This window comes from Heterodontus francisci, chromosome 2 (assembly GCF_036365525.1).
Source record: "Heterodontus francisci isolate sHetFra1 chromosome 2, sHetFra1.hap1, whole genome shotgun sequence".
Lineage (NCBI taxonomy): Eukaryota > Metazoa > Chordata > Chondrichthyes > Heterodontiformes > Heterodontidae > Heterodontus > Heterodontus francisci.
The window spans coordinates 121,908,956-121,932,503 of NC_090372.1; the positions used below are offsets into that span (position 1 = coordinate 121,908,956).

At 43.3% G+C, this 23,548-nt stretch overlaps 1 protein-coding gene across 1 annotated transcript in view; it reads right to left on the reverse strand.

The window, feature by feature from the left end:
* The window catches only part of gabbr2 (gamma-aminobutyric acid (GABA) B receptor, 2), a 1,342,876-nt gene extending 1,319,771 nt beyond the window's left edge, over nt 1-23,105 (reverse strand). Inside the window, exon 1 of the mRNA XM_068053043.1 lies at nt 22,791-23,105. Within this exon, the coding sequence (XP_067909144.1) occupies nt 22,791-23,105 (315 nt within the window). The remainder of the gene's footprint in view (nt 1-22,790) is intronic.
* Nucleotides 23,106-23,548: the final 443 nt, after the last annotated feature.

Genomic DNA, 23,548 nt, shown 5'->3' on the forward strand with positions numbered 1-23,548 from the left:
GTCCTACAAAACTTGTATCTGTTCATGCCTTGAACATACACTAGCCCCAGAAATAATTGCTATGCCCCAGATGTATAACTGAAGTCAGGAGCTCACTGCATGGATAAATCACAAGGCTGAATCTCCATCATATCATTGTGTGGTGCAGCACTCTAGAATACCAGAGTGCCTCGCCACTGAACTATCAAATCTTTTACCTTCTAATAAACCTTCCACTTCTTTGGACTTTAATATGTGCTTAAGAAGATTTGCTCCAACAATTCTAAAATAATGTGGGTGGGAAGGAGAGAAATAAATAAACCTGAAAACAAGTCAACATTGCACTTACGCAGCTCCTAGTCGATGCTTCAAGAGTGGTGCTGGCAAAGACCTGGGAACAGGTTGCCTTGCCTGTCAGAGCACTTGGTTCAAAAATGGCGTGTAGTGCAGATGAAAGTGAAGGAACACGGGATAAGCAATGAAGTAAAAACAAGAGCAACATTAAACGAGCACTGTACCATCTATTTCTAGTGTCCCTTCAGATCCATGTCCCAATTTTTTTGCAAACTATATTGGTCTTTGTAACTGGAAACTTCCAGGTAACATCTCATGGTGGTGATATTAAAAGTACAAGCTGAAAAATGGATTTCAAAAGTTACATTCTAGCTCCATAATTTTTCAAATTTTAAGGAATTATTCCACCAATTTCTTCATGATTGCATTGATGCTGTATTATTATAAGATTCACCAACATCCCTCCCCCTATGAAGATGAAATCATAAGTTTCCAGCTAACTAAATACATTCTAAAGGAATCTTGACATGGCGTGACACTCATTACAAATAGTAGCAGTTCTCTCAGTTTAGATCAGCATTGGGAATTGATAAAAATAAAGGATATACAGCAACAGATAAATTCAGTTCTCCTGCACTCCCATTGTTGAAACAAATGAAGGTTAGAAATAGGGCTTGGTGCTATTTCTTTGACCTACTTTCCCTTTGAGTAAAACTCAATGTTGGGAGCATGGGATCCTACAAGATTCAACTGAGTCTGATTCTTTTCCTTTTTATATACTTTATCTTTCTACTGCTTCCCTCATCAGCCTCATATTTTTAAATTGACAACTTTAGCTGTAAGGCCAAGGCTCATACTATATGACCCCATGATTATAGTAGGACAGAAGACAAGATAAATCAAGAAGAACTGCTGATGTGATGCCAAATTTAGGTTACAAATACTTGTCGAATGTAGAAGAAAATAGACCAGAGGATGTAGGACACAGAATAATAAGAGAAAATGTTGGAAATAGTCAGCAGGTTCTGACTTGAAATGTTAACTCTGCTTCTCTCATCAAAGATGCTGCCAGACCTGCTGACTATTTCCAGCATTTTCTGTTTTTATTTCAGATTTCCAGCAGTCACAGTATTTTGCTTTTGTGTTGATATAAATCACTGTATAGTTTCAAGATCTGGCAAAGAATAAATTATAAAAATGTAACATTGCAATGAGTCTTAATTTCAATATAGTGAAGCTGTAGGGATGTGGAACAGCATATTTGAAGTTGAGAAGGGAAATAAAAGAAAATTCAGAGAAGCTATGATAGAACAGAGAAAGGCAAAATGAGAATATGATTATGAGAGTTTGGAATCTTCGTGATGTGAGTTGAATGGATGAGCAAATTTCCAGATTTCTTTAGCCTCATGTCCAGGAGTATAAGAGATGATTTCAACACCAGTACTGAATAGAAATCCTTGAAACTTAGCTGCATTGAGATGCCTCATTATGATGAGCATAAAAACAAACCCCAAAAATCATCACATAATACGATCATGGTGTACAACAACATCCACCTCCTCTAAAATTTGTTAGTACAGCTCAAACCTTTAGCAAAGGTTTTACTGCATTCTGTAAAAGACAGTACGATTAGGGTGGGCAAGTAATCAATGATGCAATAAGATATTGAATAGTCAAATGCAAACTCTCCTCTATATTGAATCAGTGAGCTATTCTGATGATACTATTAGCGATTTACTTGCTTGATATCAGTAAACTTAAGCTTATCTAAAATTCTGCACCAAGTCTCATTTATCCATCATAGCTTTGCTCACTGGCCTACATTAGCTCACAGTTAAGCAGCACCTCAATTTTAACATTTTTATCCTGGTTTACAAATCCCTCCATGGCCTCACTCATCCCTATAAATGTAACCTCCTCCAGTCCTCCAATCTTTCAAGATCTCTGGACTCCTCCAATTCTGGCCTCTTACATATCCCCAATTTTCATCACGCTGCCGTTGGTGACCATGCCTTTAGCCGCCTCTGCCCTGAGCTCTGAAATTCCCTCCCTAAACAGCTCTACCCTCCTTTAAAACACTTCTTAAAACCTATCTTCAACCAAGCTTTAGGTCGCCTGTCCTAATATCTCCTTATGTGGCTCAATGTCAAATTTTGTTTGATTGCACTCTTGTGAAGCAACGTGGGACATTTTATTACATTAAAGGTGCTATATAATTGTAAGTTGTTGTTGTTATCCCACACCTACTATAAAATGTCATATTTATACAACAGAATCAAGCCTCAACAAGAAATAACTAAAGTGCAGGTGTGTTTTGATCAACTGAAGCCATGAAAAAGTATCAATATGACAAAGAATTAGCATCTGAGGGATATAGTTCATACAACAAAAGATTTTTTTAAATCTTATTATTGCCCGACTTTTACTTTTTCTGAATTGTTATTTTAAAAACTATTTTGTGTTGGCACTCTGCAGTGTAGAACATAAACAGCAGATTGTTCCTGTGGCAAGGTGTTTGTATCTTACTATTAAGTATTTGTACAGAAGGACCACTTTAGTGTATTTTTAAAACAAACAAGTTATTTTAAAAAAAATGACTTTACAATGTCTGAGCTGCTGTTTGAACATAATGTCTAGAATTTTACAGTCCTCGCAACGAGTGGGCTGGTAGCAGGGGGGAGGGCTGAAAAATTGATTGGAAGCGGGTGGGTGTTGTTCCCGACACCTTCCCGCCTCTGCTGCAATTTTCCGTGGCGCGGCGGCGGTGAGGAATGGCCTGCCCACCCCCAGCCAATCAAGGCCCTTAAGTGCCAATTAACTCCCACTTAAGGGCCTCCTCCCGAAGCCCCAACCATCCCCAACGCACAACACTCCCCCCCACCCCACAACCGAACCCCCTTGCCTCGCCAGGGACCGGCCGATTGTCCCTGGCAAGGCCCCAAAAACTTACCTTCTTTCCGGGGCTGTCCTTCCTCTTCCTGCTGAAGCTGTGTGTAGTCCTGGCAGTGACCACCGCTCCCGGTGGTGCTGCTGGGATTAAGAGCTGCCGGCCCACTGATTGGCCAGCAGCTCCATTAGGCAGTGCTTCCTGCCTCAAGAAGGTGGAAGTCCCGCCCAAGGACAATTAAGGCCTTGGGGAGCGAAAAATCCTGCCGTGGCTTGCCTCCTGGCGTGGCTTGCCACCGACTTTTCAGCCGTTGGGCGGGGCCACCCGCCCAGCGTTAAATTCCAGTCAATACTTCCAAATTGTTTGCATGCCTAGGGTCTGAAGCACAACATTCCTACTATTAGCCATGACTCCCAACACTCCCCACTGCTCCATTCAAGGCAATAAACAACAGCTGAGAAGTCAAGGATGAGCAATGAAATGTCACATTTGGGATATAAGTGGTCTATTACTTTAAATACATTCTTTAATCAAACTCTTCAAAAAAAAATTGTTGCTCTTTTGAGAACTTTTTGTGCTGTCCAGAGATCTGATGAGGCAGAAAGCGTGTTTTACTTTCTTATATAATGGACCTGCTAAATAAGTGGTGATTGTGAGAAATGGGAATTTGTAATTGATGTCAAAGCAGCAGTCAATCACACCACAGCTGCAGTAATGAGCTTTGCACTTTTCTGAAGGAGCTGGTGAGGCACTTGACTTCTTTATATTTTGAAAATTCCAAGAACCTAACAGAGCAATAAGAAAAAGGAAATAGAAAAAAAACTAGAAAATAAGTTTGAGCGAGAAGGTCATGCAGAGACGGTAACTCATTGTTGGTAGGGAAAGACAACCTCTAACACGCAAAGGTGGCCCACAATGGAAGTGTGTCATTGACCATGTCTGTTCCAGCTTCTCTACTCAAATGGTCTGGCAGGATATCAAATAGAAAGTGCACAAACTCGAAAGAAGCACACAGTGAGGTATAAGTATTCTTGAAAAATAGGAACATAAGATATATAAGCACATGAGGGAAAGTTGTAGTTGTGAAAGATTTATGTAAAATCCATTGAACTGACACAAACAAATGCACACAACAATATAACAAGTATGTCATTAGAAGTGAAAATGGGGAGTTTATGTACATTGCATTGGGCTGGATTTTGTGGAGGAGACGGGGCTCCCGGCGCCAGGCCGAAAAGGCGGGGGAAATCCCACCTCAGCCTTTTTATGCCACCGCCGCCAACCGTGCCCCCCACCACCCCCCACCCGAGTGATCCTCCAGTGTTTTGATATAAGTGTCTTGTGCCGGGATCCCCATTCCTTTAAAGATGGGGATCCTGCCTCCGAGCTGCCGGCCAATCACAGGATTGGCAGCTCAGCAGTACTGGCAGCACCGCTGGGAACGGTGGCCACTGCCAGTACTGCAGAGGCCTTGTATCCAGGCCCACCGCTGGAATCCCGGACCTCAGGAAAGTGAGGCGGTTTCACCGGGGACAGTCTGGAAGGCCCCAGTGAGGGGGCAGTGGGAAGGTGGGTGTCAGGTCTAGAGGGAGGGGTGCCCTGGAGATGTAGGTTTTGCTGGAGGGGGAGGGGGGGGTCCTCTGTGGGCCACAGATTGCCCACGAAGGAGGCCACCCCACCCCCCCAAGCCCAAAGGGAGTGTCCCTGTTTTTGCAAGGTGCCCTCCCTACGTGGTGGAGGCACCCCTGCCACTGTTTAGATCCCAGTGGCTGTGGGAAGAGACCCTTAAGTGGTTGTTAATAGGCCACTTAAGGGCCTCAATTGGCCTTTATACAGGAAGGCCGCCGTCGGCCTATCCCGCCCTCGGCAAAATTGCTTGGTGGTGGGGCAGCGACAGGCCCTCCACCCCCTTCCAGTTGTCGTGATTCTATGGCCCTTCCCCCCCCCAACCTCCGACTCCACCTCAGAGGGGCCCATAAAATCTAGCCCATTGTGTGCCATGATGGAACAGTGAATATACCTAATATACTACAGGACGAAATTTTCATGGCCCAAATCGCTATGTCTTTTATCTTTTAAAGGTAAAAATTTCACACAAATGCAGCATGATACCAGTGATGAACCCATAGACTTGAATGTACATGCACTGTTTGAGGAAGGCATGGTGGAAATTAAGTCTTGAGAATTGAAATACTACAAAGATCTCATAGTAAATACCATACTAATCAAATAATCTCTGATTTGCACATTCCATACACATTGATTATGCACAAATGCATAATAGTGTAGGTAGGGGGAGGCAGTGGCATAGTGGTAGTGTCACTGGACTAGTAACCAAAGGCCCAGGCTAATGCTCTGAGGACATGGATTCAAACCCCACCACCGTGAAATCTGAATTCAATTAATAAAAAATCTGGAATTAAAAAGCTAGTCTAATGATGACCATGAAGCCATTGTCAATTGTTGCAAAACTCATCTGGTTCACTAATGTCCTTTAGGGAAGGAAATCTGCCATCCTCACCTGGTCTGGCCTACATGTGATTCCAGACCCACAGCAATGCCCTCAGGGATGGGCAATAAAATCTGGCCTAGCCAGCGACACCCACATCCCATGAACGAATAAAAAAAAGTTACAATGCTGTACTTAAATAAGTGTTAAAATTCAAACTGTACAATCTGCTCTCCTGTACACAAATCCAAGCTTCACTTCCTTCACAGGTCAAAAAGAACCCAAATGACTATCAGATGGGCACAACAGCATAGTACACCTTGCACCATCATTTCCCCATGCAGAAAAATCCACTGTAGGAGGTACTGGTGAGGATGAGGAAGCATTGAGTGAGCCTAAAAGTACTGATGAAGAATGGGTGGTATAGGGCGCAATTGATGAGTTGCAAGTTAGTACAGGCACTGATGCAGCATGCCCCTTACTCTTGCTGTGTTGTATGGGCCTGCTTTCAAATAGAGGCTGTTACATCAGCTGAATCATATTTTTGAAGAATCATTTGCTGCTTTGCACACAGCATAGGTCTACATAGAGTGGATAAACTCAACTCTACATAGAGTGGATAAACTCAAAAACCAAATGTTCTTCATTACATTGTGGAAAATGGCCTCTCACCTTTAACCATCTGTTGCTTCCAGCTCATCCAAACTCTGCTGCTTGTATCCTAACTCACACTGTTCTGTTCACCTAGCACCCTTGTGCTTGTCCCAGTTTTACAACGCCTCGGTTTTCAAAATTCTTATCCTTGCTTTGCATCTTTCCATTGTCTGGCCTCCCTGCAGCCCGACCACCCTATGAGATATTTGTGCTCCTCTAATTCTGGGCTCTTGTGCATCCCTGATTTTCATTACTCCACCATTGGCAACTGTGCCATCAACTGCAAAGGCCCTGAGCTCTGGAATTCCCTAAACCTCTGCCTCTCTCCCCCTGTCTCCTTTATAACTCTCCTTAGAATCGACCTCTTTGACCAAGCTTTTTGTTATCTGTCCCAATATCTGTTATTGACTTGGGAGTCAAATATTGTAAACACTCTTGTGAAGCACTTTGGGATATTTTACTGTGTTAAATGTGCTATATAAATGCAAATTCTTGTTATTCCACAACTATCACAATGCCGGAAACCACTGGGCATTGAGGAGATGTCCTTCACAGGTGGTATACATTGGAACAACATAGTTGCCAACAGTAATGCTAATGACCAACACCTAGTTATGCACAAGTGACCATACAAACTGCTATAGGAAGCTCTGAGCCCATCTCCCCAGAGTTGCCTAGCTCTGATACAGGTTCTCCACCATTAATAATAGACACAGATAGCAGTCCTTCTCTATTCCCAGCAGCTCCACTATCGTCTATGCAGCCCTCCACTAGTGTTACCACACTTAGTTGTAGGGAACGTCTACAACAAGCATGGAGAAGTTCATGGCACACAAGGGATAAAGATCACAGCAAAACAGATGAAACATACACCAACAAGACAGCATAACTTAATAGATGTAACAACGTGTTATTAGGTTGTGAAGGCTGTTGCTTTATTTTCTGCACAAAGAGTATCAGTTTCAAAAGCCCATGACACAAAATATATCCAGTTCATAGCAGAAAATAAGCAGCCAAATAAACAGCAGGCCTGTGATTGTAAATATATCCAATATATTAAGCATTGGGCCTGCTCAGCTCAGGTTTTCCATGTGTGAATGTAGACTAGGTATAGGCTGTCACCAAAAAATCACGTATCAGAGTCATAGAGTAATAGGATCATTACAGCACAGAAGAAGGCCATTCGGCCCAACAAGTCCATGTCAGCTTTCTATAGAACAATCCAGTCAGTCCCATTCCCTCGCTCTATTGCTGTAGTCCTGCAAGTTTATTTCCTGCAAGTGCCCATCCAATTTCCTTTTGAAATCCTTGATCACCTCTGCTTTCTCCACCCATGTAAGCAGCGAGTTCCAGGTTATTACCATTCGCTGCATAAAAAAATTCTTCCTCACATCCCCCTGCATCTCCTGCCCAAAACCTTAAATCTGTGTCCCCTAGTACTTGTACGATCAGCTAATGGGAACAACATTTCTTTGTCTAACTTATCTAACCCTGTCATAATCTTGTACACCTCTATCAAATCTCCTCGCAAAATCTTTTGCTCCCAGGAGAACAACCCCAGTTTCTCCAACCTAACCTTGGAGCTGAAATCCCTCATTCGTGGAACCATTACAGTAAATCTCCTCTGTATCCTCTCAAGGACCCTCACATCCTTCTTAAAGTGTAATGAACAGGACTGGATGCACGTGAAGCTAGAAGGAACACACCTATTCCTCCTGGCCCTACAAGGATTAAAAAGTACTTGCCTATTTGTCCCTCTTCTTATTCCTGATTCTCTTTCTTCATCTTTTGTGGGTGGGGGGAAGGTGTCCTGCCAGTGGTAAACTCTCACTGCTTCCTCACTCAAGCCACTGTTAAAATTGCAGTCAGAAGCTGATGATACCATTGGACCCCTAGCTGTATATTTAAAGAAGAACCTCTCTGGTATCAGGCAGGTGTCCATGTTGCCTGCTCAGAAGAACAGGTTAAAATTGAAAACTCCTTACTGAGACGAAATACACACTAAATGGAAAAACTTTAAAAGAATCAGAGATTTAGGGATTCAGTTACACAAATCTTTTACAGTTGATAAATCTTTTTTGAAAAAGAAAAAGCATATTCGATCCTCGATTTTTTAAAGAAAGGCATTGAATGCAAAAGCAACCAAAGTATGTTAAAAGTGTGCAAAATGATTGGTTAGACTAGAGTTAGAATATTTTCTAGTTCTGAGCACCCTGCTTTAGGATGTCAATGTTATGGAGACAGAGTGTAGAAGAGATTTACTAAGATGATACCAGGGCTGATAGCATAATTATGAAGAAAGACTATATAAACGGATTCTCTTTTCATTGAAAGGAAAGGTTGAGAGAAGAGCCGATAGAGGTGTTGAAAATATTGAGAACTTTGAAATAGAAACATGCTATTTTGACTGGCTGGTGAGTCAGTAACTGAAAAGTGTAAATTTATGCTTATCACTAAAAGAATGGAAAAGGTTAGTTTTTTTTTGTACATTTAATGCCCTAACAGAAGCAGTGCTGGAAGCAGAATTAATAAAAGCTTTTAAAAGGGAAATGCATAAATATTTGAAAGTAAAAAACAAAAGCTTAAAAAGGTATGGACAAAGGACAGGGAAATCAGTGGCGCAGTGGTTAGCACCGCAGCCTGACAGCTCCAGGGACCTGGGTTCAATTCTGGGTACTGCCTGTGTGGAGTTTGTAAGTTCTCCCTGTGTCTGTGTGGGTTTTCCCTGGGTGCTCCGGTTTCCTCCCACAGCCAAAAGACTTGCAGGTGATAGGTAAATTGGCCGTTGTAAATTGCCCCTAGTGTAGGTAGGTGATAGGGAATATGGGATTACTGTAGGGTTAGTATAAATGGGTGGTTGTTGGTCGGCACAGACTTGGTGGGTCGAAGGGCCTGTTTCAGTGCTGTATCTCTAAATAAATGAAATGGCAGTAAATGGATAGCTCTTTCAGAGGCCAACACAGAGGCAGTGGGCTGATGGCTTCCTTTTGTGTTGCAAAATTCTACAATAAATGAGAATTTTAGAAGCTGATGTAGTTTGAGTGTTATTAAATATATTCTGATGGTGGCTGAATAAATCTTAATGTTTTTAATTACAAGGCATTCTGATACTTTTATCTTTTTGGGGTGGGCAGAATCATTCGACTTCTGTCTTTTTTTTGTGAAATCCATAAATCAGTGATTGGCCTTGGATACAATGTTCAACTTATCAAGGGCAAGAAAGACACTAAAGAACCAATTGGTGCCCCAGTTTTCTATTATTTGTGTCCTAATTTGGAACTTCATTGGTATTCACATGAGGATTGTGAACTAGTATTTTCTAATCTTTGCTGTCAGTGTCAATTTCTCATTTACATTATACTAACCAAAAACAGAACAAAATGGTTGATTTTTATTTCTGAAGGCAGTTCAAAGACAAACATAAAAATCTACTTTAAAAATTGTTCTTTGCTTTCGAGAACATTGACACAAATCATATTACAATGGTATTTTGCACTCAAGGTTGCCTGTTTTCCTGCTCTCCTTAAATAACCCATGCAATGTACTATTTCTTTGATAAAAGAGCAGACAGCTCATCTAACCCTAATTGTCCTCCAATTGCACCCTTGAAGTGATTGCTGGAAGATGCACAAGAGCAAGTGATTCAATCTCCAAATTTTCCTTCCTCCCAATGTAGTGCCAATTTGTCCAGTGTCTTGGATTATCTGTTTTTGAGGAGGAGAATTCATCTTCCAGTAATTTCAATCCCAAACTATTTTAACCCCCAATCCTAATAGAGCAGCCAACCTCCAAAACTCCTCCCCCTGCTTGACAACAGTACAACCTTATCAGTATGACATATTAATTTGATATATAATATCTATCTTTATGATTTGAACCAGACTACTAACAACGTAAATTAGCATTCAATTGTGGGTACTTTCCTGCTGTGGGCTCGTACTAGGAATGGATTCAGTTTGCCTCAACATATAACCTGTTTAGCTGGCAAAAGAATGTCCCAAAGGTATGCAAGCTCATAGACCCTGATATTTATGGGGAAGTGAAGAGGATTGCAGGGGCTAGGGGAAAAGTTCTGGACAGGAAGCCCAGAAGTAAGGCTGAAATTAAGAATAGGATATATTTTTTTTTCACCAGGTTTCATGCCCAACAGCTAGCCTGGTTGACGGGCTACCTGCTAGTCTGGCAGGAAAACCTGTGGCACAGACTACAGCCGGGGAGTAGAGAGGAGGGAGGATTAGGTGAAGGGGAGTGTGAGTGATTGGGGAGGTAAGCAGGTAGGTTTGTTGAGCCTGTAGGAAATACTGCTGCTCCTCCTGGCCCATACACACTGCTGTAAATGCACTTACCTTATGGATCCAGCCCTACTCGCCTCCATTTACCTACAGGGTTTCCTGTCCTGGGAAACCTGGCTGAAATGAATTTTTAAAAAGCCTGTAAAAATTGAGGCATGCCACCTTCTTAAAAGATTTTAGTAACCGATTCAACTCCTGAGAGCAGATTGGCCACCGTCATTGTTAAAATCGGATGTGGCGGGTTGGGATGAAGATAAAAATTTTAAAAATTTTGCCTTCTCACCCAACCCAAACTTATAATTTTCCAGTTAAAATTGCCCCCATAGCCTCCACAAAATGGTCTATATTTTCATTTAATTGAATTAGGTATGTCTTATCCTTTGGTAGTTATATTCATCAAGTCACTGTGAATAACACACCAATTGTGCTAACTGAACTTAAAGATACCTCTCCCTTCCCACCATAACTCAAGAATTGTAGATTTCCCCTGCTCATTATCTGCAGCAAAATAGTAAACACATTCTTTATATGTGTATTTATAGCTCTGGTTAAGAACAGAGAAAGTTTCCCCTCCCTGTAAATCCTGTATTTGTGAAATTCTGCAAAATTGGCAAACCTATTCATGACAGATACGAATTAGATCCAGTGCTCAGATGAATATTGGGCCAATTATAAACCAGGCTATTTTGTATAATACAAAATGATAAATCCATCTTTATGAATCTTGATATAATTGTCATACTAGTAAGGATATTATTACTGTCATTGTGCTCGATACAATTTACACACACAATTTGAGTGTAATTTTTAAAAAAGGAACAGCAGCATTTCTCTGTAATTCAAATGCTATAAATGACTGTGAACACAAAATAACCCAGCAACATTGTGGATTTAAGTACAATAGACGTTTCTTTCAATTGCAGCTTTTTAAAATTAGTTAATTTGGGACATCCAACTTGGTATAATCTTACATGTCTGGTCAGCTCCAATTCTGTAACAGGATTTTAACTCAGCCAAGCTGAATGAATCAGAAATATATTAACTAGCATTAAATAAGCCCAGTGATGGTTTACTCCATGTATTTTAAACATTTGTCTTTTTTCATATTCACCTGAAATGTCCTTATTTTACAGGATAATTTGTCAATATCAAAAGTGCATTTGACCTGCAAGTTTCACAATAATCACCTTTGATGTATCAAACCTGATTTTTATGAGTAAACAAATGTAATTTGGTCAATTTGACCCTTGGTTATTAGCGCATTTACATCTGTCATGGTGCGTGGGAGCTGCTCATTTGGTACAATTATCCAGTTTGCAGAATTGAGTAAAATCATTAACCCCAGTATCTGGTGCCCAACTTGGAAGGAGTTTCAGTGTGCCGGTTTCAAGGTCACCTCCTTATAATTTAATATAACTTCTGGGTTTGGCGCTGAATGCATGACTGCGGGCATGGTGCAGTTCCACATGACACCATAGTCAAGCCTCCTAGGGACAAAGGTCGTCCTGCAAGGCCATCTGCAATCTCCCCCCTGAAAGTCAACAGTCTTCCAACAACCATGTTGCAGCCACTGGGATAGCACTGCATGGGAGCACTAGAGCAGGCAAAGGCACATGGAAGACAAGGGAGTAAGGCAATGATCAGTTCATGCCAGTATCCAATATGGCATGGTTTGATTTAGAAATTTGATTTGAAATGTTTATTTTGTGTTGGCTTTTAGTTTTGCAATGTGACCAAGTGGACACTATGATGGTCAGTAACAGAGGAAAGGAAAGATGTGAGACTATTGGGGAATTGAGGTTGTGTTTGCTGTTATCACTGATGGATGAGTCATTCATGGGCAGCGTGGTCAGAAAGGGGCTGTGGTACTTGCCTCTTCCCTTCCTCATCCTGTTCCCTCAGCTGTTCGCTGTATAGCTTGTGGTAAGGGATGTGCCCTCATGATGGTGCAGCTGTGCAGCATGTAGTTTACCACCATGAATCTTGGCATCCACTCTGACCAGTACTGCCGGGCTCCTCCAGAGCAATCCAGGCAGCAGAAGCATTGTTTCAGCACAGCAATGGTCTACTCTATCACATTTCATGTGGCAGTATTGGTTTCAATTGTATGCATGCTGCACATGTGTGCATTTCGTTATGAAAGTACTTCCATTTTTAAAAATGTTTTGAGGACTCGTGTTTGAAGATTGTGCAGATAGATTCATTTGGGACTGAAGAGATTCCATAGATGCTGGACTTTTTCTTTAAAAAAAAGGGTGAGCTGAAACCCCTGATGCCGCATTGCTCATAGAAAGTCTGCTAGACTAATCCTCGATGTTGCCTGAAGAGAACTGGTCCAAAAAGATTGCAGTGACAGCCGTCTACGTGTTTTTGGGATGCCAGAATAAAGGGACAACTGATATCATTCCATATATAATCCTTTTTCTTCAAGAATTAACAAGTATTTGGCCAAAGTATTTTTTTGTCTTTTTTTGTAAATAAATCTCTGCATAGAAAACTTCTTTATTTTTTTCTTTAACTTGTTTGTGTGTTATAGAGTCATAGAGTTATACAGCACAGAAGCAGTCCCTTTGGCCCATCGTGTCCATGCCGGCCATCAAGCACCTATCTATTCTAATCCCACTTGGGCTAATTTAAAAGGGAACTTTAATATTTCAATCTGTGTGTTAATGCTTTGCATCTTTACTGAATAAGTCTTATTTGTTATTTATTAAAGGAACCTAGTTGGTGAATTTTATTCTGAACTAATAATAGAGTATATAATTGTCCATATCAGTAACTGGGTAAACATTTAAATGTTTGTTGTGACCCATAGAGAAGTGGAACTAGAGAAACACAGTGCACTCCTCCCGCCTCTGTTGTAACAGCGTATTGTGCACTGGAGTCATCAGCCATGTCATCAAAGGATAGCTTTTGTCACCCCGCAGCCATCCTCTGATTTGCCGTAGCTGCTCAAATGCAGAAGGCACACAGCGGACAGCCACAGACTGAAAGCATCATGACTGCTGCCAGGATACCGGGCATTGACCTGCATGATTCACTGCATATGGTCACACACCAGCTGGACGTTGAAGGACTGTAATCTCTTTTGGCTGTAGCATAGGGCAGTGTTGTCATTGGCACCCACAAAGCAACTTGTGTGCAGTCAATGACATCCTGCCCCATGAGGAAGCTTGCAATCCTCACAAAGCTATGATCTCATTCTGCCTGCTGCTGTCTGGTAAAGAAGAATGAAATGTAGTCAGCTCTCTCAACCTCAGCAGCCTCCCTTATACAAAGTGGACAGCAAACTGAGAGATATTGCAAATGACTGAGGGGAGATTTAATTAAACTGTACAAAATTATGAGGGGCCTAGATAGAGTGGATAGGAAGGACCTATTTCTATTATTGAGTGTTCAATAACCAGGGGAAATGGATTTAAGGTAATTGATAGAAGGACAAGAGGGGAGTGGAGGAGTAATGTTTTCACCTAGAGCATGGTGGGAGTCTGGAACTCACTGCCTGAAAGAGGAAGAGGCAGAAACCCTCATCATATTTAAAAAACACTTGGATATGCACTTGAGATGTCGTAACATACAGGGCCAAGGACTAAGAGCTGGAAGATGGGATTAGGCTGGAAAGCTCTTCTTTAGATGACTACAGACACAATGGAATGAATGGCCTGCTTCTGTGCCATAAATCTTTCTATGTTTCTATCAGCTGCTCCAATCTTTAAGGAGTCTGATGCATAAAGGTTTATACCCATGGTCACCTTCACAGCCACTGGCAATACTGTCTTCACAGCAGATGGCAGATTTCAATCCTTACTGAAACAGAGATATCAGACACACAGTTCCTCTCTGATATTCAAATAGCAGAATTGCTCCTTAAACACCATGGCTAGATATGGCCCCTGCTTAGGGCCTCCCACCGCCACCCCCCCCCCCCCCCCCCCCCCCCACCACCTCACTTCTCCTCCTCCCTCTTCCAGTAGCTTGTCCTGCTCTGTGTCACCTGTCTTCATTCTTCCTGTCATGCTATAGTCCAAGGGGATACACTACTGCACTATTCTGGAAACAAGTTGTTTGTGCAGATCCATGAAGTCAGGACAAAGTTCTTCAGCATGTGCCACACCACTTCCTGAGACTTTAGCAACTTTAAAGAACTGTAGAGCTCACCAAATACTTCTACAATCACGCAATAGTGGGTTGAAATCAATCAGCAACTAACCTGAAAGTAGTTGATGATCCCTTTAAATAACATTGGTGGGGGATCCTTCCTGCTGCTGAATGTGTTCAGCTGTGCAAGGTTATGAGAGGGAGTTAGCTGGAGTGTAGAGCTCCAAAATAGCAGCGCTGGCATCAAATCTGTGTTGCATGCTGATTGCCATCACGATCTGCTTACTCTGCATACTTCCAATGGAGACAATTTGCATGTGTGCTATCTCCCTCACCAAAATGGCATCAGTCATAGCTTACATCGGAACACTCTTAGTACCGACAATACAGATGCTAAGGAAATGAATTTTGCGGCCTTAATGGCCTAACTGAAATATCATTCAAATGTCACAGGTGAAGCTGGCTAGTAAGTCAACTATGTGAAGAATACATGCCATGGCTACATAGATAAAGAAGCACATGCATATACTGTACATATAAGGGGGGAGTTACATTGTCCCTTTTGTGTCCGTGCAAAGCTGTTTTGAGTTCACATCAACACAGAGCATTGCACTGCTCCAGATTTGTGTTGTGCACAGAGGCAAGTGATGCCTCCATCCATTTCGAAGCAGAACCATTGGGTTTTGTATCGGCATAAACACAGTAAGGCAACTTGTCCTCATTTGCCACTCACCAGTGCTCAGTTCCTCACTCTGTGCTTCTTTAGCAACACCATGATATACTTCTGTCATAGTGAGTGCATCTGGGTAGCACCTGTGTTAAAGGGGATAATGATAGATGATACTCGGGTGTAAAATACATTTTAGAAATGGCTGGTAGTGCACTGGGTGATCCTTGTTCTGAGAGGAAAGTAGGTAATATGTACAAATATATAAGAACACTTATTCATTTGGCCATTGCCCTGTCATTGCATCAACTATTATGCATTTATGCACACAGTGTTTTTGACCACATTGTCTGTAATTTGCAGGGTTTATTACATTAATGTGATTAATATAGTATTGATCACTAATTCCACATGTGTTCTAACTTTTAGAGTTTCAACGCCTTCTAAAATCTCTCTCCCAAACAAATCAACCATAACTTCCATGTATGGAATTGCTACCTTTATGGCTGCAGCTCAAACAACTGTTGGACGTTATGGGCGGAATTTAGTGAGCCTGATGGGCACTGTTCCTATTTGTCACATGGGTGGCAGTCCCACCATGATCACGTAGCAGGCAGCCATTTTGCATAAAGGAGGTGAGGGGCCCACAATCACACGGTGGGGGCGGGAGGCAAGACACTGAATATGGTGTCAGATGACTCTGGAGCTGGTGCTGGCACCATATTTAAAGCCCTGTAAATCCTGCTTGCATTGCTTCCTTGCAGTCACTGGCTGCTAGCTGCTCAAAACTGTGACTTGTTCTGCGTTGACTCTGGACTCCCACAACCCTCCAAGGCAGATGCTGTAGGATGGCTGAGCCAAGATACAGGCGAGCCCCATGGTTTAGTGATGCCTCCCTCCAGATTCTCGTCCAGGCTGCAAAGAAAAGGTGGGAGGTCATCTTCGCCAGTGATGGCAAGAAGAGGTCCTCCCACCTGACCAAGTAAGCCTGGATGGAGAGCGCTGAGGAGGTCAGTAGCTGTGGGATTGCCCCTGAAACTGGGTACAGTGTCACAAGAGGGTCAATGACCTCCTGCATTCTGCCAAGGTGAGTATTCCTCGCCTGTCTTTCTTTTTTAGTGATTGCAAGTAGCTGCACAGGAGGAAGCAGGCCATGGGGAGGGTGGCACTACAACGGCTATGGAGGAGGGGGTTGGGTGTCACTTCATCCTGACAGATGCTTGGCTGAATCTCAGCCACAGGCCACCTTCTTTCACAGCTCACCCAACCCCTCTTAACTACATGTGAAAGCCCAGTAGGAGTGAGGCAGGTAAAAATAGCAGAACTGTTATTTTGATCTCTCTGCGAAGTATGACTATCTCCATCTTTCCTCTTGTAGGACAAGAAGGCCCATAACAGGAGGGAGACAGTGAAAACAGGTGGAAGCATTCCGGATCTTTGACCTCTCACCACAGCTGAGGAAGAGGCTTTGGAATTGGCAGGGATACAAAGCATCTGTGCCCTGTCCAATGGAGAGACTGGAGTCTCCGCGCAAGACAGTGAGGATTGTCTTCCATTGACATACAGATCACTTCTGGAGACCCACATCACTTACGGTTGGCATCCTGAGATCTGCAAAGCCTAACCCAGACATGTTTGTGTTCTCTCATGCAGGTCGGCATCCGCAAGAGATCCAGCACAACAGAGACAGCTGTCAACCTTTGAGGAGGAGGAGCACTCAGAGGAGGCACCATTCCATGACTGTTCTGCACCTTCCACCAGCACAGATACTTTCACCTTGATGAGTTTCCGCTCAGCTGTAGAATCAGGGTCACAAGCTGATGACAGCACTGCACACACATCCAAGAAGCTGGCTGAGGCTGATACAACCGAGGCCTCTGACAGTCAGAGGGCTGTGGGTGGCCAGGCCCATGCTGAGCCCCAGGCCGATGACAAGCCTCTGGTGTTGACAGCACAGGGCATGCTGAAGTTGCAGAGAGAGGTAAGGCAAAGGAGTTGCCAGTGGCAATGCGCAGACATGAGCGGACGATGGAGGAGTCCATCCATGCCATGAGTGCTGCCATGTCTCAGGCATAGCCTCCTCCATTGACAGGTTGCTGACCCTCATGGACAGCCAGATCACACAGATGCATGCAGACCTGCACACCATCGCCTTGGCCATGAGTCTTCTCCAGCTCCTCGTCCCTCTCTAGTGAGCAAGTGAGCCTTGAAAGGGAGGAGGAGAGGCTGACCTCCACAGCTGGGAGCTCCCCTCAGGGCACTTTGAATGTGGACAGTGGTTGCTCAGCCCCTCCACCTGTGAGCCCAGCCCCAGTGAGCTGCTGACTTGACACTTCCCCCTTAGTGGAATGCCAATGTAAGCACAGCCCTCATTTAAATATGGCCTCCCATGAGCACTGGTGCAAGTTTCACCTGGGTGCTAGGCATGGAACACAAATGGAAAAGAGGCAACAGTCTACATGCATTGAGGTCAGTCTTTATTGGTTTCTCTGTGGGTGGACATCAGGGTGGCTGGACGTGGGTAATTCTGAGACTGTCTCTTGCCTCCTTGCCATGTCGCTCAATCTGCCTGGCCTTCGGTGCAAGGGCTTCAATATCCAATGCCGCTTACTCCCTTCCCTCCTCCATGTCTTCCTCATTGGTGGAGGAGTGTCGCTCAGCCATGTCATCATCATGCAAGGCCTTCCCCCTCTACAGTGCTAGATTGCATGCAGCACAGCAGGCCAACAGGATACACGAGACCCTTGCTAGGGTATACTGCAGGACTCCACTGGATCGATCGAGGCAACGGAATGTCATCTTCAGCAGCCCTGTGGCCTGCTCGATGGTTGCTCAGGTGGAGCCATGGCAGGTGTTGTACCTCTCCTCCATTGCAGTGGAAGGTTCCTCAAAGGCATGAGCAGCCAGATCTTCAATGGGTAGCCCCTGCCCCCAAGAATCCATCCCTGAAGGCAAGTGGGGTGCCTGAAAGGCTCTGGCACCTGGCACTGTCAAAGTATGTATGTGTCATGACTGCTTTCCAAAAAGTAGGCACACACCTGCAGGAAATGCTTTTGGTGATTGCAGACCAATTGAATGTTGATGGAATGGAAGTCCTTCCTGTCGATGAAGGTGGCTGGCTGGACCATGGGAGCCTTGATGGCCACATGCATACAAGCTATCACACCTTGCACCTGGGGAAATCCAGAGATGGCTCCAAATGTTATGACCCTTTTTGTCAGGATCGCTCCGGTACTGCACATAGTTACCAGCCCTCTTGGTCAGGGCAATAGTCACCTCCTTGATGCAGCCATGGCCTGCTGCCTGGGAGACCCCACACATGTCCCCAATGGATCCTTGGAATGATCCAGACATGTAAAAGTTAAGTGCCTTTGTGATCTTCAGGACCACTGGCATAGGGTGACCCCCAAATCCCAGAGGTTGCTACTCGTCCTGCAGCAGTGTGCTTAAATTGGTGATGGCCTCCTTGGACAGCCATCGTCTTTGCTGACAATGGCTCTCGGACATTTGGAGGTAGCTGATTCGAGTCCTTTGCACCCTTTGGTCGAGGTGGCCCTTCTCGTCATGGCTGGCTGCAGTTGCTCTCGTTATGGAACTTCACAGACAGACGCAGCTCCCTCTTGGCCCTCCCTCCATCAGAGGTACCGCGTCACACCATAGGTGTCCAAAATGCCAGGGTGTATGAGACCCATGACTGGTGACCACACATCGGGGCATCAATCAAACTTGGTGCTTTCTCGCCGCTGACTAAATCTGGAACCGATGTCATGATGCCAAATTTCTGGGTGGACACTTGCAACATGATTCTCCATCCCCCCACGCCACCGTTCCTACTTCAAACAGCCAAACAAAATTTTGCCTTATATTTCTCTGTTTTTTGCTATTTTATTCTTGACACTAAAGAACTGTGAGGAGTGAGACATTGTGACTTGGTCCATAATAAATCTTTCTTCCATCAGGACGTGTGAAATGTAATTTACATATCTCTGCTTCTAAATTATTACATGCTACATCCTTACTAACATTCCTCTGTGTCAGTAGTGTCTTTTTGAATATATCCTTAAGCATTACCTCTCTTCATGCACAAGTAAGCCCTGTCCTGCCACTTTGCAGTTGTATTGGTACCTTTTCTTTGTGGTCTTCTTTAAGGTATGCACCATCTTTTTAGACCTTTTGCAACATCTTCCCAGTGGTGGAGACCTTGCCAGCTCTCTGTGTGATCTATTGTCATATTTTGTCAATTCCTTGCATGCAGGTGGATTGCCCTTCCCAACAAAAACGTCCTTGTGTTACTGCATTGCTACTCTTATCTGTAGAGGCAAGGCCATATTACTAAACTACCTTTTTCTCTTTTAGTATTCAGGTATTTTCTCCACCAATTATACAATCCACAGCTGAAGAATCAAACCTTAATATTTATATTGATCAAGTGATTCCTTAGCTGTTTGAAAAGCTTCAAAAGATTGTTATTGCAGGCACATGGTGATCTGCTTTTTCTTTGGCACTAAATAAAAATCATAGATTTATAAATTGCATGATTTCCTTAGTGGCCCATTAATTTTGGAACTAAATATTATTTTCCCTGGCATTTATTGAAAACAGGAATGTCAGACCCTGAATATTGAATGACAATTTCTTTGGCAATTCCACATTGTGGTGAGCCAAAGTGTAATTCTCACCAGCTATCAATGCAAAGTAGTCAAATTTACAGCTGATACCAAATTAAGCAGGATTGTGGAATTTGAGGAGGCACTGCATAAATTACTGAATCAATTGGACAAAATATATAAGTGGGCAGACAATGACAGATGAATTATAATGCAGAAAAGTGTAAAATTCTACACATAGGAAGGAAAAGTAGACAATGCATGTACTCCATGAATGGTATTGAAATGGCTAAGGATGAAGCTGAAAAAGGCTTTAGTCCACTGTAAGCAAAACATGTTCAATTAATGCAGAACACCAAACAACAAGGCTAATAAGATGTAAATTGGGAAGCCAGGAGAGTAGAACATAAGTCAGAGGAAATAATGATCAAACTTTATAGTACTCTAATCAAACAACACCTTGATACTGCATCCAGTTCTGGTCGCCAAGAAATAAGGCATTCAAGCTCTGGTGGTAGTGCAGTGAAGAACTACCAGGCTGATCCCCAGTATCAGAGCAGAATTATGTAGAAAGATGAGAGAAACTTGGCCTTTTCAGCCTAAGAAAAAGGCATCTATGAAGTGATGTTGTAGAGTTATACAAAATTGTTAGTTACGAGAATAGAAAAAGTTAAACCAGGATATTACTTTATGTTAAACTGCACAAGTAGAGGACTTAAGTTTAAATGTGTAAAAGGTCATTTTGGGGCTGATTTTAGGAAATTATTTTTCACATCAAGAATAGTTAGAGTAGTGAAGGTAAAACTCTGGAACAACTGGATTTAGGGAATGATTTAGAGTACAGTAGCATAATGATTATGTTTTTTTAAAAAAAAGCTTTTAAAAAAATTACCATTGCCTGCAATAATAATCTTTTGAAGTTCTTCAAACAGATAAGGAACGATTTGATCGAAATAAGTTCCTCAGCTGTGGTGTGCATAATTACTTGAGAAAATATGTGAATACTAACAGAGAAAAAAGTAATTTAGTAACGTGGCCAATACATTACTGGATTAGTAACCAAGAGGCCTAAACTAATGATTCTGAGACATGGCAGCTGGTGAATTTAATTTAGTTAATTCATTAAATAAAGCTGGTATCCGTAATGATGACCAGGAAACTACTGGATTGAGATAAAAACCCATCTGGTTCACAAATGTCCTTTAGGGAAGGAAATCAGCCATCTTTATTCAGTCTGGCTTACATGTGAATCCAGACCCACTGCAGTGTGGTTGACTTTTAACTGCCCTCTGAAATGGCCCAGCAAGCCATTCAGTTATTAGAGATCGGTAATAAATGCTAGCCTTGCCAGTGGCGCCAGCATCCCGTGAATGAAAAAAAAATTGGATGCTACAGTGGAGAGGAGGGGCCATTGGGACCTCTCTGACGTATGAACTGAGATGGGCCCAATGGCTTTCCTCTGCTGTCATTATCTTCTGATCTTGCCAACTGCATAGATAACCTCTTGGTGCAGGAAATCTGTTGCCCACCTGTCCTCAACATTTAAATAAATGTCCTCCTTCTCCAAATGACCTTCTGTTAGTTTGAGAATCCCCATTATTATTATTAGAGGCCCATCTGACAGCACTTCTATCTGGAATTATTTCTAAATACCCGCTTCATCGTTTTCACTGCACAAGATGAGCTTTTACATCACATTCCAAGATTGAAGGAAAAATACAATTGAATCACAAACCCCAGTTAGAAACGAAGGTTGTAATTAATTCATGAAATATGAAATGTGTTTCAAATCATTTCTGAGTTGTTCACCTCTCTGCCACTTGATGAGCCGCAGCACGTAGTGACAGGCTGGTGTTAAGTGTTAGTCTTTGACTAGGGTCGCTAACCGCTACAAGCACAAGCTCTGGACAAAAAGTGCAGCGGTTACCTTGGAAATGTGGACAGCGCTTGATGTGAAACTGCTGCCATCTTCAGGTAATATTCAGTCAGTCCTGTCCCTGTCCCCGCCCCTAGCACGTTAATTCCACCGTGACAAACAAATATACATATTTATGTATCATGCAAAAAAGGAAATTAAGAGCAAACAAAATAGCTGGGAAATTAAGCTACAATATTCATCGCCTCACTTCAAGAAATAACAAAAGTACAATTTGAACAAGGTCTCAAGGTGATTATGAATATTTTTCACATGAAACATGTTAAGTTGTCACCTATGTCTCACATCGCTTGGCAAGAGAGGTGGGGGACGGGGGGTCTGCAATGTTAACAGTTTGCGGCTGACTCTGTCAGCTTGTGAGCAGTGAGCAGGTCTCTGCTCCATCACTCTGCCCTTTCATTGAAGGAATGGTTCACTCAGCAGGGAGCAGATTCCCAGCAGTTGTCGGGCGGCTGTTGACCAGATAAATGCAATGGCTTCAGGAGCTCGTTCATATTCGCTTCAGGGAAAAGCACACACACACACACAATTATCCCCATTCCTCTCACTTATCGTTCAGGTGTTGATCAGTGTTTTCCACATGTCCGCACACGCCTCACAGGCAAAACTGGGTCAATAAATGTAAAACCTGTAATCACTCGTGCCACAAGACATAAACCGAAGGGTAACAGTCACAGCAAATCCCTCCTGAACCCAGTGAAGGGTTAAATCATTCATCCACTGCGCATTGTACAAAACAGCTCAATTCAAAATTAGGACTTGGCACCGCGTATGGTGTGGACATATTAAAGAGAAATATATATTTAAAAACAGGCAACGCATCATAAATAATTCGGAATCCTCGACGTGTTCATTTGTAAACAATTAGATTGGAGCAAAAACAACAGATAGCGACAGCTTCTCAAATCAAAGAACCGTGTCAAATACCTCGGAGTCGTACCACTCCAGCACCAGTTTGCTGGTGTTTGGTAAGAATTTGTTGTGGACGTGCTCTGTGGCCAGTTGGACGGCAGGTAAGATGCCCTCTGAGATGCTCTCCACCGCCTTGTTGATGGGCATCAGCCCCATGATGGGAAGCTTGGAGTCGGCATCCAGCCTGGTGGCGGTGTTCTTGATTCCCAGAGCCGAGGTGGGACCCCAGCCCCAGCCCCACAGCAACAATAGTGTCCCAAGCCGGCCCAGAGAACGCCAAAAGAGCCAAGCGAATAGCCCAGATCGGTAGGTCCTGAGAGCTGGATCCATCCTGGAGGAGAATCTCACACACACACAGCTCGACCGGAGGAGACAGGGGATCAGAAGGCTGGCATTGGAGCTGTCGCTCGCACCCTCGCTGTCTACCTCGCTCTCTCCCGAGATGGGTTCCTGGAAACAGTCCGATGTGGTCCAGGGACTGAGCTTAGCCGAGTTCAATACATTCCTGTCTCCCCTTCCTTCTCTTACTGAGGGGTCCTGAACGATGTCTTTCAACGGCGATTGGCGCCCTCTCTTAATACATATAGGACATTTGTGTATATACATATATATTACATATATATATTGCCTTCTTCACCTCCTTTAGCAGGATTTCGGCAGCAGTTCAAAGGAGGGAACCTGCACCGCACGGTTATGAAAGATCTCGCAGAGCAGCGCCGATCATCCACACACTGCTGCTCTGGCTGTTAATATGGGAAAGATCTCAGCACTTC